The 14,721-nt window shown below is 47.7% G+C and overlaps 1 protein-coding gene across 1 annotated transcript in view; it reads left to right on the forward strand.

The window, feature by feature from the left end:
* The window catches only part of LOC144170743 (oxytocin receptor-like), a 103,656-nt gene extending 89,377 nt beyond the window's left edge, over positions 1-14,279 (forward strand). Inside the window, exons 2-3 of the mRNA XM_077700724.1 lie at positions 5,486-6,474; positions 12,434-14,279. Coding sequence (XP_077556850.1) covers positions 5,692-6,474; positions 12,434-12,817 — 1,167 coding nt within the window. The 5' untranslated portion in view covers positions 5,486-5,691 and the 3' untranslated portion in view covers positions 12,818-14,279. The remainder of the gene's footprint in view (positions 1-5,485; positions 6,475-12,433) is intronic.
* The last annotated feature ends 442 nt before the right edge of the window (positions 14,280-14,721 follow it).

Here is a 14,721-nt window from a genome sequence, read left to right on the forward strand (position 1 = left end):
TTGGGCGAGTTGGTTCATTGCTTTAAAGAGATTCAGAACTTGCGCTAAGGACGTGGACAGAGAGACACAAGTAGACTGGACGCGCACTCACTACCATATAGTCTATTTCGAAACACTTTTTGAAAAATTGGCTGCCGATTACGATACTCTCTAATGCGATATTTGGGCGCAACAGCAGTGCGCTGAGGCAGCACTCACTCGTGGGTTCTCTCGACGGCAGCGATGGAGAGCCTCTGCGTCGGCGGCGCGAAGTGCGTCTCAGGAAGGGACCGCAAACTGCGTCTTAAGCGAGCATACATCACAGTCACGCGCACACCCCCTCACGTCTTCGCCAAGTGTCGCGCCGTTGAGCGCCTCGTGCGGGCACAGCATACTGCCGCCTCCTTTCCCACACCGCACACTTTCGGAGAGCACTGGTTCTCGCCGCCATGGCGCACCGCCCTCCCCTCCCAATTTTGCGACACTCACCTCCTTTGCTTTCTTTCATCGTTCGTTTTACTTTTACTCGTTGGTCCAGCCATCGTTCGCTCGGTCACGACGGCAGCGACACGGCTCAGCCCACGAACGGGCAACAAAGGGCTGAGCCCTAAAATGCCGGTACATCACGGTGTCTGAGCCTGCGCACACACCAACCGAAGAGCCAGCCCCATGCACTGCTACTGGTTACTGCATAACAGGTGTAATCCACTTTCCCGCACAATCTGCGCCCCTCCCGCACCAACACAATCTGCGCCACTCCACTCTCCCGCACCAACACAATCTGCGCCCCTCGTTTTTATATGATATGCCACCAGAAGTTTGCGTGCCACTGTATCTCTGGTGCAGCCCAGCGCCTTCAACTCAGAAAATAGAGGAACACACACACTGAGCAATGCGCAGGGCGGTACGCACGTAGATCGCTCGTGAGCGATAGCTCATGCTCACGGGCCCCGCCGTTGACACACCGGCGGATTTCTACAACGTAGGACTTACCTCAATGCATTGGCAACTCGTAAACAACCGATACCGCACACTACACATAGCGGCTGATGTGATTTTCCGTGAGGCACCCTTTTTTTTTCCATCTCCAGGAATGCATGAACACGCCTTCGACAGCTTGCGCGGCGTTGAAAAAAATTGATCGCCATCCCGCCCTGCGAAAGTAGATGTCCGGCAAGGCTACAACCGCTACAAATGGTGAAGGAGGGGGGTATGAAATGTTTCTCTTCGCCTCGGGAGGCTTGTCGCTGGCGCTCCACTAGGCTCAACAGATAAGGGTACAGAGTATGGGCACCCTTTTCTCTAATTGTTCCGTGCAGCCACCATGATCATTGGTCAGTTCGCATTACTGACATTTGTTTGCTCTGCGACTGTTCATTGCGCCTTCGTTTTGTTGTTTATGCGTTTTAGTCCGTCCATTCAGGTAGGCTTAGCGTGTCTTCCCTGATCTGCGGCTGCGCGTGAGTGACGTCTTTCGAATGCGAATCTAAGATAACGTGTGCAGCAGCATTTCAGCAGCAGAAGTGTGTCCAAAGATGCCGCTTTGCTGCATCTTCGGTAGAGTTGCTAACAAACGACCCGGTAGAAGTTAACGGCGCGGCTGTAGATGCGGCAGTCTCGCGACACTGATAAACGCCAAAATGGCTACCGTTCCTGGCTTGCGTGCTTCAGTGGCGGTACTCTAATACCCTATCTACTGACGCTGGGCTTCTCTGTTGGCAAATGCTGGCTCCTGCCTGGGGAGACGCATTCGTCTGGCGTTTTGGGCAGGAACTGCTCTATTTAGTGACACTAGTCGTGCCTAGCCTTCAACGATAATCTGCAAACATAATCTTTACCAGGAACACATGGGGAGTGGAATGAGAAAGGGGAGGGTCCCATTATTCACAGGCGCCTTACCATCCATAATGCGGTTTCGATGCTTGTTTTGTGCTTACATTAAAAAAATTCAGAGCTCTATGCTGTATGCCTGATATGCCTGACGCCTGCGCTCGGCGTCTTAGGCCTTTGCGCCTTGACGTTTATGACCACGGATATGAAACCGTTGTGGGGTAGTGGTTTACAGCTTTGCTGTAAAAACCATAGCTACATGGCGCCTGCTCGCCGCTTTCTTAAGGCTGTGTGCCACCTCGTGGATTTATGGTATCACCTCGCGCCTCGTGACGCTATTTTGCCTTTTTTTCTCCCTCAAATTTCCTTTTGATTCATTATGGCTGTTTACCGCGCCGACGCTTCGCAGGCGATGAGGCGCGCCGCCGCAGAGGACTCCGGATTAATTTTGACCACCTGGGGATCTTTGGTGTGCACCAAAATCTCGTACACACGGGCATTTGCTTTTGCCTCAATAAGAAAAGCGGCCGCCGCGGCCGGAAATCGAACCCGCTTCCTTGGGCTCAGTAGCACAACGCCTTAGCCACTGAGTCGCCGCGGCGGGTCAACCTGCCTTTTACTTTCTGGAGCAGGGACTCCGCAGTCACCACCAGAATGGTATTCGGATAACCTCACGACCGCAACCTTTGATCTCTTGCTAAAAACAGGTGGGGGCCTCGTGGTCGCGACACTTTGGCTTTTAGGGTGGTGTGTGCGCAGGCGCGCCCATCATGTCCCGGCGTTTTTTTTTTTTTTGCTAAGAAGTGTTTTGAACTAAACTACCTGGTAGTGAGCGCTTGTCCAGTCTACTTGGGTTTCTCTCTCCACATCCTCTTGCTCTTTTAACAGCGGAGATGGCCGTAATGTGTGGGGCTTAATGCGTAACGCGTTAAAAATACCAAGAAAATGCCAAGCGCTGGTGGCGGCATGACTCGTGGCGACCGCCCAGCGCCCCCGACGCACGCTGTGGCTTAGCACAAAAAAGAACTGGCTAAAATCTTGAGGAGAGAAATAAACCCAGCGCTCGTGGCGCTCGTGGCTAATCAGTGGGTTTAGCAAAAAAAAAAAAAAGTAACTGGTGAAAACGCCGAGGAGCACTTTGCGCTGCCTAGCAACCAATAACACCTCAGCTGCCACAACACCTGCTCCACGGATCCTCGATGCGACTCCGGGAACGCCGCACATGCGGCGTGCACGTACATGCCGGCGGTGCACCCCAGCTGTAGTCAAGCTTTACCGCGCATGTAATGCTCGCCATGAGGAACACGACGATAACAATGCATGTGACGATGGCTACTTCTAGCACAGCCCTCAGTGCTCACATAGAAAGACATCCTGCAGCTTCGCTATGTTTGAAGCCCTACGCGACTTAGTGCAAGCTTCTCCCGTTTTTTTATTTAAAGCAAGCCTGGAACCAGGTAAGCTAGCTAACAAGTGCCAGCAGTCTTCACGAATTCTTCACCGAATATTCGCGTATACGTTTGTTTTTGTTATAATAGCGAATTTTTCTTTTCTGTTCAGCCTATGACCCTTCCGGTGGTCTGCTGGTGCGCATATCTGTCGACGGGTGGTACAAATCTGCGCACGAAAAAGATTCAAAGGGTAGTCTAAGAACATGTCTATCCACCATATCTATCTACCAATGTATCTATCTACCATATCTAGCATGCTCTCTGGTAATGAATACCCACGGGAGTAGGCGCGGTAGGCGGGTACGAGACTGGAGGCAGTCTTTTTTGCAGCAGCTGACCCTTCTGATCAATTCGGGAAGTGCCTACACATTTTCTGTCCACTTTCCAGTTGAGCCAGATTTGACTCCAGCAACCATATAGGAGATTCGATCTGCTAAAGGCATTTCTACTCTAAATAGGAACGCACTTCTGTCACGGAGTATTCAGGCGGGCTCTCCAACCTTACGCCACAGCTCTTGTGCTATAATCTCCAGATTGCTTTCTCTTCCTTTTTTTTGTTTGTTCGAGTTTCTAAATAAGACTCTACTTCTATCACGGGGTGTTAAGGCAAGATCTCCAACTTCACACGGCTTTTGCGCTGTAATCTCCGTTCATTTTCTCTTTCATCCCTTTTTTTCGTTCGAGTGCATGGGATGTGGCAGTGATATAGATACTTTGGTTCGATCTTGTATACTTCGTGTCATCTTTATTAGGGCAACGCCCTTTTTTAATCGCTGCTTATTCTTTCTTGATCAATGCTATGGCAAACGAACTGGCCGCGTATCTGCTCCTTTCGTTGCAAATGTCGTCAAAAGACGATAGTCTTTGTAGGCATTTCCCAAAGAAATGCCCCCCTTAGCTTTCCCGCTCACCTCACATGCTGTTCCTGAACAATCGCGCTCATCCAAAGGTAAACACACTAAGGTTTGTTTAAGGCGATTTTAATTTACCGCGTTCCACTGCTACAGGCCGGGTTCCTCGATGCCAGCGCTGCAGTACGGAGAAGAAGCGCGTGAATCGAGGCGGCCGACTACAATGTTTATAGAACCGCGGGGCCGTGCTCCATGTGCGTTCCAAGCAGAACGTGGAACCTAGCTAGTGGAACCTTTCGTTGCTGTTGCCGCGTGATTTCTCATATGCCGCCCGGAGGTGGCGCGGGCAACAGCAGGCGGCGGTTTTCTGCAGTAGATGTAGAATATCATTTGCTATCGAAAAACCAAGCATCCATGAATTTTTTTTAATAAAGGAACACTGTAAATGTCCCTTGTGTACTATTTCCTGTCTCATATTTGCGTAATGTCTTGTTGTTGTTCAACAAAGTTGACAAGTATGAATATATAAACCGGGCTTAGACGTTTACTTTTGGCTGTGAGTATGTAAGACTATTGCGCAGTTTCTGCGTCACTTTGGCCGGGTGGCTGAATCGAGTCATAGACAGACAGACAGACAGACCAAAATTTCTGGGTTTAAGTAGCCAAAGAGAGACTGTCGTCTTTAAAATGATTGCCGCTGTGGGGAGTTAAGTCTCCTTGTGATTGTCGGTCTTAAAAACACCAACAGTAACTGTAACGGCAAGGCAGAAAACGACGAGAACAACAGCGGTAAAAGCCGCCGCATAGTATACATCTGGCTGGCCTCGTGCATGCCATCGCTGGCAAACGTGTACGTGTTCCGCAGCGTAAGATTGGCACTTGGACCATGGCCCTCTCCCTCCGCTCAGCGCAAAATCTTGTCCGCGCTATTCGAATTCCTCCAGGACATTGGTGTGTCCACGAAATTGTAGTCGTTCCTCTATCTCAAGAACCTTTGAACTCAATACCCTGAAGAAGGATCATATTTTATTTTTTTCTCTACAACTACTCTCCTCTCCTCCACTACACCTACTACCTTCTTCCCTGTCCTCCTTTCCCCGCAGAGTAGCATGCCGGCGAACTGGTGTCGGCAAACCTCTCTGCATTTTCCTCTTTAATAAAGAGTTTCTCTCTCTCTCGTAAGCTATAAGCATGTTGTCTCCAAAATTTGCTTAGGTGCAGTAGCCGGTGCCCGGCAGGATGCATTTATCTCATGTGACTGGTTGGATCCTGAATAAAGGCCACAATGATATTAATTGCACTCCTTTGCCCTGTATAGTGTTTTCGTTCAACCTAAGTTATTGTGTTTCTTTTATTTTTTTGTATATTTTCCAGAAGCTTCAAGAGACATCCAGCAGTATGTCGACGGGCCTTTGACACTCATGACTTGGTCGGTGCCTGCTTTTTGTTTTCCGCACGACGAGACACCAGAGCCTAAGAAAGGGGACGAAGATGACAGCATGAATGCGGCCGCATTAATTTTCGAAACTTCAGGAACAAATAATGAGACCGCAACTTGAGATATCTGCTGCTGCTGTAAAATGACGAGCCCGTCTAGCGGTGCCGATGGAATGGCAAATGATTTCAAGGACCGCAACTTCACAGTCTTCGTGGCCGGAAATGTCAGCGACATTGTGAACGCCACCTCGGACGATATCCTCGGTCCCCGGTACCACAAGCGGGTTCGAATCGTCATAATCATAATAATGATCGTCAGCTCCATCGTCGGCAACACCGTCGTGTGCTGGAAGCTTGTGGTGAAGCGCCGGCATCGGCGTGTGTCCAAAGCCAGGGTGCTGTTCCTAAACTTAGCCATCGCCGACCTACTGGTGGCTTGCATAACGATGACGTCACAGGTGGTGTGGGAGGTGATGGGCAGGCTTTGGATCGCGGGCGACGTCTTCTGCCGCTTCTTCAAGTTCCTGCAGACGTTCGCGCTCGTCTCCTCCACCTACATGCTGGTCGGCATTGCAGTGGACAGACACATCGCCATCGCCACGCCCTTGGCACCGAGCCCCGACCCGTGGAGGGTGGCGGCGATCACGTGGCTGGCCTCGTGCATGCCGTCGCTGCCAAACGTGTACGTGTTCCACAGCGTGGAGGTTGCGCCAGGGCAGTGCTTCTGCGCGTCCATCTTCTACGACCGTGGCACCCCACTGTACCACCGCCAGGTCTACATGGGGTTTGTGTTCTTTATGGTGTTTTTTGCGCCGCTCGTGCTGCTTGTGACTTTCTACACGAGCATACTGTGGGCCATTTGGAAGCACAGCTCCAGCAGTGGCAAAGTTGGCCAGCAAACGGCCTCGGCACTACCGCTGGCAAAGGTGAGTTAATATGCAATCTACAAATCTCCGTTAGAAATACACATCAACCTCCTGTTTAAAGGCAAGGTTATAAGCCAAGAAAAATGCGTATTTGCGGCTGAACCACGATTTTAGAGGCACATTTTTTGTCAATTGGTCCTAAATTATTTGTTAGCTGGCCTACGTTACGGGTTAGGTAGAGTCTGGCACATCCCGTCCAACTTGTCACCGGGGAAACATTCAGTGCTATTTACAGTATTTTTTTTGATTCTGAACCCCCTCCGATTCTGAGCACCCTCCCCTACCTAGGGGGAAAAAAGGAAAAAAAAGTTAGCCTGCGAATCTAAGCACCACTTTCCCTAAGCAACCATCGGAAGGTGGATTTCGGACGCGTGTAAGCGGGCCCGAGTTCGTGGTGTGGCCAAGCTATTTAAGAATTTTTCAATTAGAAACCACTTTAACGGAACAGAAGACGACCACCTTCGGGGGGATACTGAGAGCGACTGCCCAAGCAGCACAGCGGACTGGAGTGGCAGCGAGGGGGATTGGGTATCAGACGCGAGCGGTGGGTTCACTCTAAAGCGTGTTTTTCCTTCAAATGTTTGCCAAATAGAACATTATTCCTTGCGCCCGTCCCGTCGAGATACTGCTGCGAAAAAAAGTTGTAGAAGGGGGCGGCGAGGGGTGGGTGAGGGTAATTTGTGTTTTTAATTTCTTGGCACCCACCTCACTTTCGGTATCGCTTACGTAAGAAAAAGGGTGGTTAGAGTTGAGTAAATACGGTATCCTTCTAAACTTATGTCGGATTATCCACTAAACCTTACAATACTAATAAGCTGGATTTATTTGCGCAATGACATTTTCAGTAATAAAATACAAACAAAAACAGTCGTCGGGGCCACACTACCAGGCCGTGCAGGCATCTATATATACGAGATCCTTCTCATTCCGTCTCGTTTCAGCGACAAAGCGTCAGATGGGACAGCAAGAGAAGTGTGCAAACATTGCGCCTACTGGCAACCGGATGATTTTATTGGATCAGGGTGCCAGCTTTATACAGGCAGGTCGATCCCAATACAACAAGGAACTGGTCCACAGAAAACTGAGCGGTGTGGAGTAAACGCTTGAACCAATTTTTTAATGTCAACAATCTTTCTTGGGCTACCTAAATGCAAAAATTTGATTAGTCTGTATATCTGTCTGTCCCTGGATTCAGCCACCCGGGCAAAAGGTGAAGGTTACATTGAACAATCAGTATATATATGCAGAAGTTTTATATCTACTGAATCTGGTAGAATACGTCATACTCATCAACTACCTTCAGCAAAAAAACAAACGGTAGGCGTATTTGAGGCAAAAAATAACTATATAACTCAGTGTTCTTCTAATTAAATATCGACGGGGGAGGGGGTATTTCTGCCATTGGAAATACAAAAACACGTAAAAGACAATTTTTCCAGGGAAAGGCCTGCGCTCATGCTCCTGGGGGCCGCACACCAGTTTTAACACTAACAAGAGATACCCAAAGATCTCGTCATTGCACGCATGAGGCTGTTCACTAGATTTCCCGATGAAGTCAATCCCGTCGTGCTAATTGCCCCCTTTCTTTTGTCCTTGCCATTTGTGCGGTGTTACATTCTTCAAGCTTCTCAAACAGTCCGGAGCTTCCCCGTTAGCCAGCTATTTGATTCCTGATGACAAAATATCGCCAAAAGCTGACAAAATCAAGCATCAACCAACATGTGTCGTTCGACTGCATCGCTGAACAATCACCATTTGCTCTAGTTCAGTAAATTCAAGTTTTTGGTGTTAGTTTTTATCTTTAACCATTTCACATGGAAGACGTGTTGTATTTGAAACCTAGTGTTCTCCAATGTTCGTGCCAATGTCACTTTTGTGTATTAAAGAGTTCAGAAGAAAAAGGGTTTCTACCTTTTTCAGTGCGGAAGCTATAAGTCAGCGCAATTTTGAAAGTTTTTATCGTGTATTGTAGGGTGATGCTTAGAGATATTTAGGCTATCTTATTAGCTAAAGCTTTCGTCATAGATGAAAACCCACAATCCACTATATTCAAGGGCCAGCACGTCTGCCGTTGGAGATATGCCACTAATCACATTACGAGCTAAATATGCCTGCATTTTGACACGTTAACTCTTGAATGATTGTAAACAACAAAAATATGCGGAAATGACATGTGAGACAGTAAGAGAGAGAGAAAGTAAGAGAGGGAGAGAGAAGGAGTATAAACTTTGTTGCGATTGCCAAATCTGGTGCGGAGTCGTCGGCTGTGAACCCTTGGTCTCGTGAAGCGTCGTCTGCCGTCTAGGCGGTCTAGAGTTGATCTTTCTGACTGGATCTGGGCAGCACGGTCTCGCACTGCTCACCATTAGTGATTGTGCAGCCATTCGTGACCGCCAGCAGACATTGCCATAACTTGTGAACTAGGTCCGCGCGGTCTTAATATCTATTCTATGCAGCAATAAGTATTCAAATGTGGTTTGGGATGCGAGTGGGTCTGTAGGAGTCACCGGACCGCTGAATATCGCTTACTGCAAAGTGGGTGCGCGGGTGGGTAGCGGGCCCGGACTAAACGATAATGTCTTGTAATTCCACTGTAACTCGTGTAACGGTAGCAACAGTCGAGAGTGATAGTTTATCATTGCGGCTAATTAAAAAAACAGCCCTTCTTGGAGTGTGTGCTGAAGTCAGACTAAATACTTGACACCTGAGACAAATAAATGCGTCATATTAGGTTGCGTATTTCAACGGCTATACCCAACACTTCGTAGTTTTCTTGAAATAAAGCTTACGGACAATCAAAGTTTTGGAACTTTCCTTCCAATATTGCTCTGGATATTTGCTATATTGCGTCATAATCCGTTTCTATCAGAAAAAGGTTATAAAAACTGAGTTGCTGTTTACAATGAAGCCCGCATGGTGGAGTAAGTTTCTATGAAGTGAAAATCTAAAATGGCGGACGAAGCCGCATTTTTGTTCAACTGCAGGGATTCCGAGAATGGTGTATCACTTTCGTTTGTACCCGCATCGCTGCGTTCTAGGTAAATATTGCATTTTTTTGTTCTACCGTGTATGCCTATGACCATGAGTAAGAGTGAAAAATATTGTAAGTCTCAAAGCAATTTGTGTCTGCGAGCGGGTCGGTCCGCAATGCTTACCTTTAATACAACTTCTTCCAGTGTGCTCTCTAGAAATGTGCTTTTGTCCAACAAAATATTTTAAATTGCACGCTTCGAAACTGTTCGGCGCGCGGCACAAAAGCACGAAATAAATTTCTGCTTTGCATCCCTGCAGTAAACACAAAAAGCGTGTCTTACAAGCACCGTGCCGGGATTTCAGAGGTCTATGTGTGCTGCTAGCAATATTAAAGGTAATGTTAAAATATACATTAAAGCACACCAAATATGCGATGATACCTTGATGTATCTACTGAAAGGGCAAGTCTAGGTCATACAAGACCGACTAGCAGGCGCTGGGTTCGTGTCCTATAGAGATGTGGTCACCCTTTTAACTCAAAAGGTGTACTAAAAGAACACGAATTTACCACATAGTGTGTAAATAAGTACCTCCTCACGTTTATAGCTTCTTTTACATTTTTACCCTGCTCGAGTAATAACAGTGCTTGCTAAACAGAAAACGAGAAAACAGAAATTGCGAGGCTAATTTTCTAGTAATGGGTTATATTCGGATCTATATATGTGTATTATGCCAGGTAGAAAAGTTTCAGGTATGTGTATAGACTAATACGCAGCCGCTAGACGGGCCTATCACATTAGACGAAGAACATTTGTTCGCACAAAACTTACGATACCTAACCAAGACACTCGTTCGGTGCCCTGTTCTTGACGCGCCAGATTTCATTCGAAAAACCTTGCCTTTATGAACCCAGAGAACGTATGGGCTTTTTAATGCTTCATTCATTAACATATAGTTGTTTATGTGCCAAAAAGCGCTGTCTGGAACTACTAAGATGAACACACCTTTGACAATTTATCCTTGTGCGGTAAAGGAGATTGAACAAAACGACACTAATAAGGCAATACCTATTCGTAAAACGGTTGTCGCTACTACACATGCCTACGTGGGAGGGCCATAAATTCTACGGACAAATTGTCGCCAGGTGCATGAAAAAGAGGATGCCCCTGTGCGTGTTTTTGCTTTACTGGATAGACATCTAGGCTCTCCCACTTACACCAAACCAGCTTACTTAAGAGTGGCTTAGTTTCTCACTGGACCATGAATGTAGATTAAAAAAAATCACAGCATATCCACGGGGTGAATGATGATGAGTGGGCGAAGCTCCTGAGGGGAAATCATCGGTAAAACCGTGACTCTTCAGTGAAAGTTCGCCCACTACATCTGTGTCCGAACGTAACGTCTAGAAAGTCTCGCTTAAACCGCGCGTCGGCACCTTGGGGCTGAGCTCGCCTGATGCGTTTTGCAGACGCCTCACGAGCTCTCACTGCATCGGGGTCTGCCTGCCGATACGCGCGCTTTCTCGCCGCTTCCCGTTCTCTGACGTTTTGGAGATCCTCTTCGCGCCGCAGCCGTGCCGCTTCGCGTACGGCAGGGTCATCGCGCCGTTGCCGTGACGCTTGGGCCTCTCGTTCTCGAACGCTGGGATCTTGGCGGCGGCGTCGCGCAGCCAGACGACACGCTTCGGCCTCCCGCTCTCGTACGGCAGGATCTTGGCGGCGGCGTTCACGGAGCGCTTCTGCCTCGCGGGCTCGCACATCTGCAGCCTTATCCATCGGGCGACTCCGAGCGCGCGCCAACAGCGAACGGATTTTATTACAACGCTCCCCGCCATCTAGTAAACAATCCAAGAACTAAACTAGAGGTAGCCACGCCATCTAGTAAACAATTCAAGAACTAAACTAGAGGTGGCTACATACATACGTCGAGGATGGACAGACCCACGCCCTAAGGAGCTTCGCCCCTAAAAAGCACCTGTGTTTTCCGATCTGGTAGTTAAAGGGACCCTGCAACACCCTTTGTGCAGTGCAAGTAAACCTGCGTGGGGTTTAGTTTAGGCCTCCAAGAACACCCGAACCAAATATTACACGTGCACGTGAAGCGGTAAGCGCGAAAATCGCCGTGAAAGACGCGGAAAAACCAACCGCTCTCTCTTCAATTCTCCTCATTTGCACCCCTGGCATGGCCTCTGCGACGTCAATCGGGCCATGGCTGTCCTGGCTGTCCTATTGGCTGTCGCTGGTCAACTTCGCGGCTAAATTCTGGCATTTCCTGTGACGATCAGCCGTCGTCGGCGCTGTGTATGAACCTCTTCTATGTCTGAACCTGTCCGCATGCTTTTGGTGTTTCTTTTGTTTTGAGTGCGCGCGGACTTTGAGTGATGAACTAAATATTCCACTTTCAACGAGCCCACTCCACAACAAACGTTTATTGTTCCAAAAACGCCCTACCAGCCTGAGCGCTTGCTTGCGAGCAGGCCACCATGCCTGCTTTTTTTGTGGCACCAGACCGGGAATAGGCCCGTCCACGTTGCGGGGGAAAAGGACGAAACTCCCCGGCCTGTGACATATCGAATGCCGCCGAACAAAACGCCGCGCGCCGCCCCCCTCTCCGGGAGAGAGCGAGCAGCTTTCGTCGCGTTGTCCGCGGTTGAGTTGAGAGGGAACATTTATGCGCGATTTTTTACCGCGCGTAGTTTCTGTGATAGTGAACGGATTTTCATAATTCTTGCGGGAGGAGATTGCTGGGACAATAAACTTTACCCCTAAATGCATTGCGAGTAGTCGATGGTAAGTGTTGCAGGGTGTCTTTAAGCTGAGGAAGCATAATATTAAGGCACGAAACAAAATTTTTTTTTTACAAATGAGTCGACGAATTTGGTGTGAATAAGTTTACCTAAACCTTAAGAAGAATGCCATTCTTTTCGGTTAATTATCTGAGGGTGACAAAATACAGTGTTGTAACTGCACTTTTTCCAACTCCGCAGGTGAAAACCCTGAAGATGACGGCCGTCGTCTTCGGTGCGTTCTTGGTGACGAATGTACCGTACATGGTGCAGGAGGTGATCTTGGCCTTCGGGAACCCCGGCATCCTGGACGCGAATGTGGTGGCTCTGTTTGGAGTCATCTCGGCCTCGAACAGTGCAATAAACCCTTACATCTTCCTGCACTTCCAAAGAAGACACGGCACGCGGAGCAGGTTGGGGTCGCTGCTGAAAGAGCTACCCTGCTTTGGTCGCCGGGTGACCAGGTGTGACAATGGCGTTCAAAAGATGGTCAGACTGACAGTCACCTACTCGAGCCGACACTCACGGACTAATACCACAGTCAACGGTGACTCGGCTACATGCTCGGACAAAGCTCAATCTTGATGGGACTCAGCCTGCTGCAAGCCGCCGAAAATGTAACTTTAATGTAGCGCCGATTTGCCCAAGGGGTGTTACGAATTACTACTTTTTTCGTTCTTTAACTGAATGTTCACTGTTTGTATCATTGAAGCAGTGGCCCGCCAATAAGTGAAGATAGCTTCCAGGCTTGCTTTGTGAGACTTTACTTTCTGGCCAACCACAAATGGCAACGTTATGATAAAAGCTGCGACGCAGTGCTCACTGCCTTGGTTCGGAATTCCTATTAAGCATACTTCTGCTCTTGCTCTGAGGTTTTTAACGCGGAAGATTTCAACTCCAATGTGTGGAAGTACCAGTGCAAAACTTTTCATGTGCTCGTTTGCTGATATAGTAGTAACTTGATGTCAGTCAGAATTATAACTGCCAGGAGAACAGCTGAGGAACTCTATGTTAAAGAATGTTCACTGAAGTGCAGTAGCCCCAAATTTTGTCGAATGTGATTCCAACCGCTTTACCCTCCTGTATTTTTTGTTGGTATGCGGTATGCTATAGCAACTGCAAAGAATTCAACTCGCTCATAAGGCTCCGACTGAATAATACATATGTTACAAGTCAAATTTGAAAGAGAGAGACTTAGTACTTCGGATCAGTTGGTAAACGGTAATTAAATATTATTTACATTGGAAACACACAATATTTTGTTGTTTGGGGCCGTGTATTTGTCTATGTGGGCGGCGTCCTGCTGCTCACGTGTTGCTTGCATTTAGTTTGCTCTAAGAGATCAGTGCGAAAGACTCGAGGCGGTATTACAGCGCTGAAGCCACCAAATGCTGTTTTTTATGATTCAGTGCCAATTTGCACAATGCAGACATCGCGGGTGATTTCATTGAGTAAAGCACAATAAAAACCGTACACGCCCTAGAGTGTTCACTGTTGTGCCGCAAAAATTTTGAGCACGTGGTTTGCAGCCCATTTCTTTGTCACGCTGGAATCACGTGTTCGCGACGAGCCTAAACGCGGGGCCCTTCGACATGGCGGTTCCCGCTGGTTAAACAAACCCGACGGATTCAGGATTAGCCACCTGCACTTTACTTTACTGCGGCAAGCCTAGTGGCCAAGATCATTGAAAATGTGACCTACCTGTAACGCCATGTTAAGCTAAAAATAACTAAAAGCCTTTCGAACTGCGACACGCTGTCCGTGATGTTTTATTTCCACAAAGTGTCTACGGCGTATGACAGCGTCAAAGCGTTCACAGCAGTATTACCGACTTTGAGCGCTGAGTGTGTTGATGCTAAACTACATGCTGCTGTATTAAGCTTTATCTCGGATGTTTTCTGTGTGTATTTGCGTGTTTTACCCATTGTAAATAATTAGAAAATGTTATTTCTGTTTCGAATAATCGGAACATACGAAGAATTTCAGGTGCAAGCAGACACCCCTGAACTGTTTAGTAAGCACACGTATTATGAAAAGATCCTCCAAAAATCCAGATAAATAAAAAAATGTCTTTTGCAGTAAAATATTTTGAAACAACCAGTCTGTCATGTTGTCATCACTGCTTGCGCCACATTATAGTTGTTGACCCACGTTTCTTTTCGAATGACTCACATTAGCGCACATTAGAAAGGGGAGTAAGCAAGGTTGGTATATTTTCTTGAAAGCGTATCACTCGTATAAACAACGTGATGTGACATTGTTGTCCTTTTTATTTCCCGTTTAATGTAATTCTTTCACGGGCAGTGGTGGACGTGGAGCTTGAAGCCCACCTGCCTTCAGTGTGCCGTTTAAGATTGTAGTGGGGGTCAAATGCACCCACAGACCAGAATTATGCACTCATGCCCCTTAAAACTTGACTTTGCAGGTAAAATGTTTTTAAAGCTCATTGCTCCTTAAAACTTAGAAGCCAGCAGCAACGAAATTTTCGG

This window comes from Haemaphysalis longicornis, unplaced genomic scaffold (genome assembly GCF_048455015.1).
Source record: "Haemaphysalis longicornis isolate Haplotype H1 unplaced genomic scaffold, Haemaphysalis longicornis Haplotype H1 scaffold_2, whole genome shotgun sequence".
NCBI lineage: Eukaryota > Metazoa > Arthropoda > Arachnida > Ixodida > Ixodidae > Haemaphysalis > Haemaphysalis longicornis.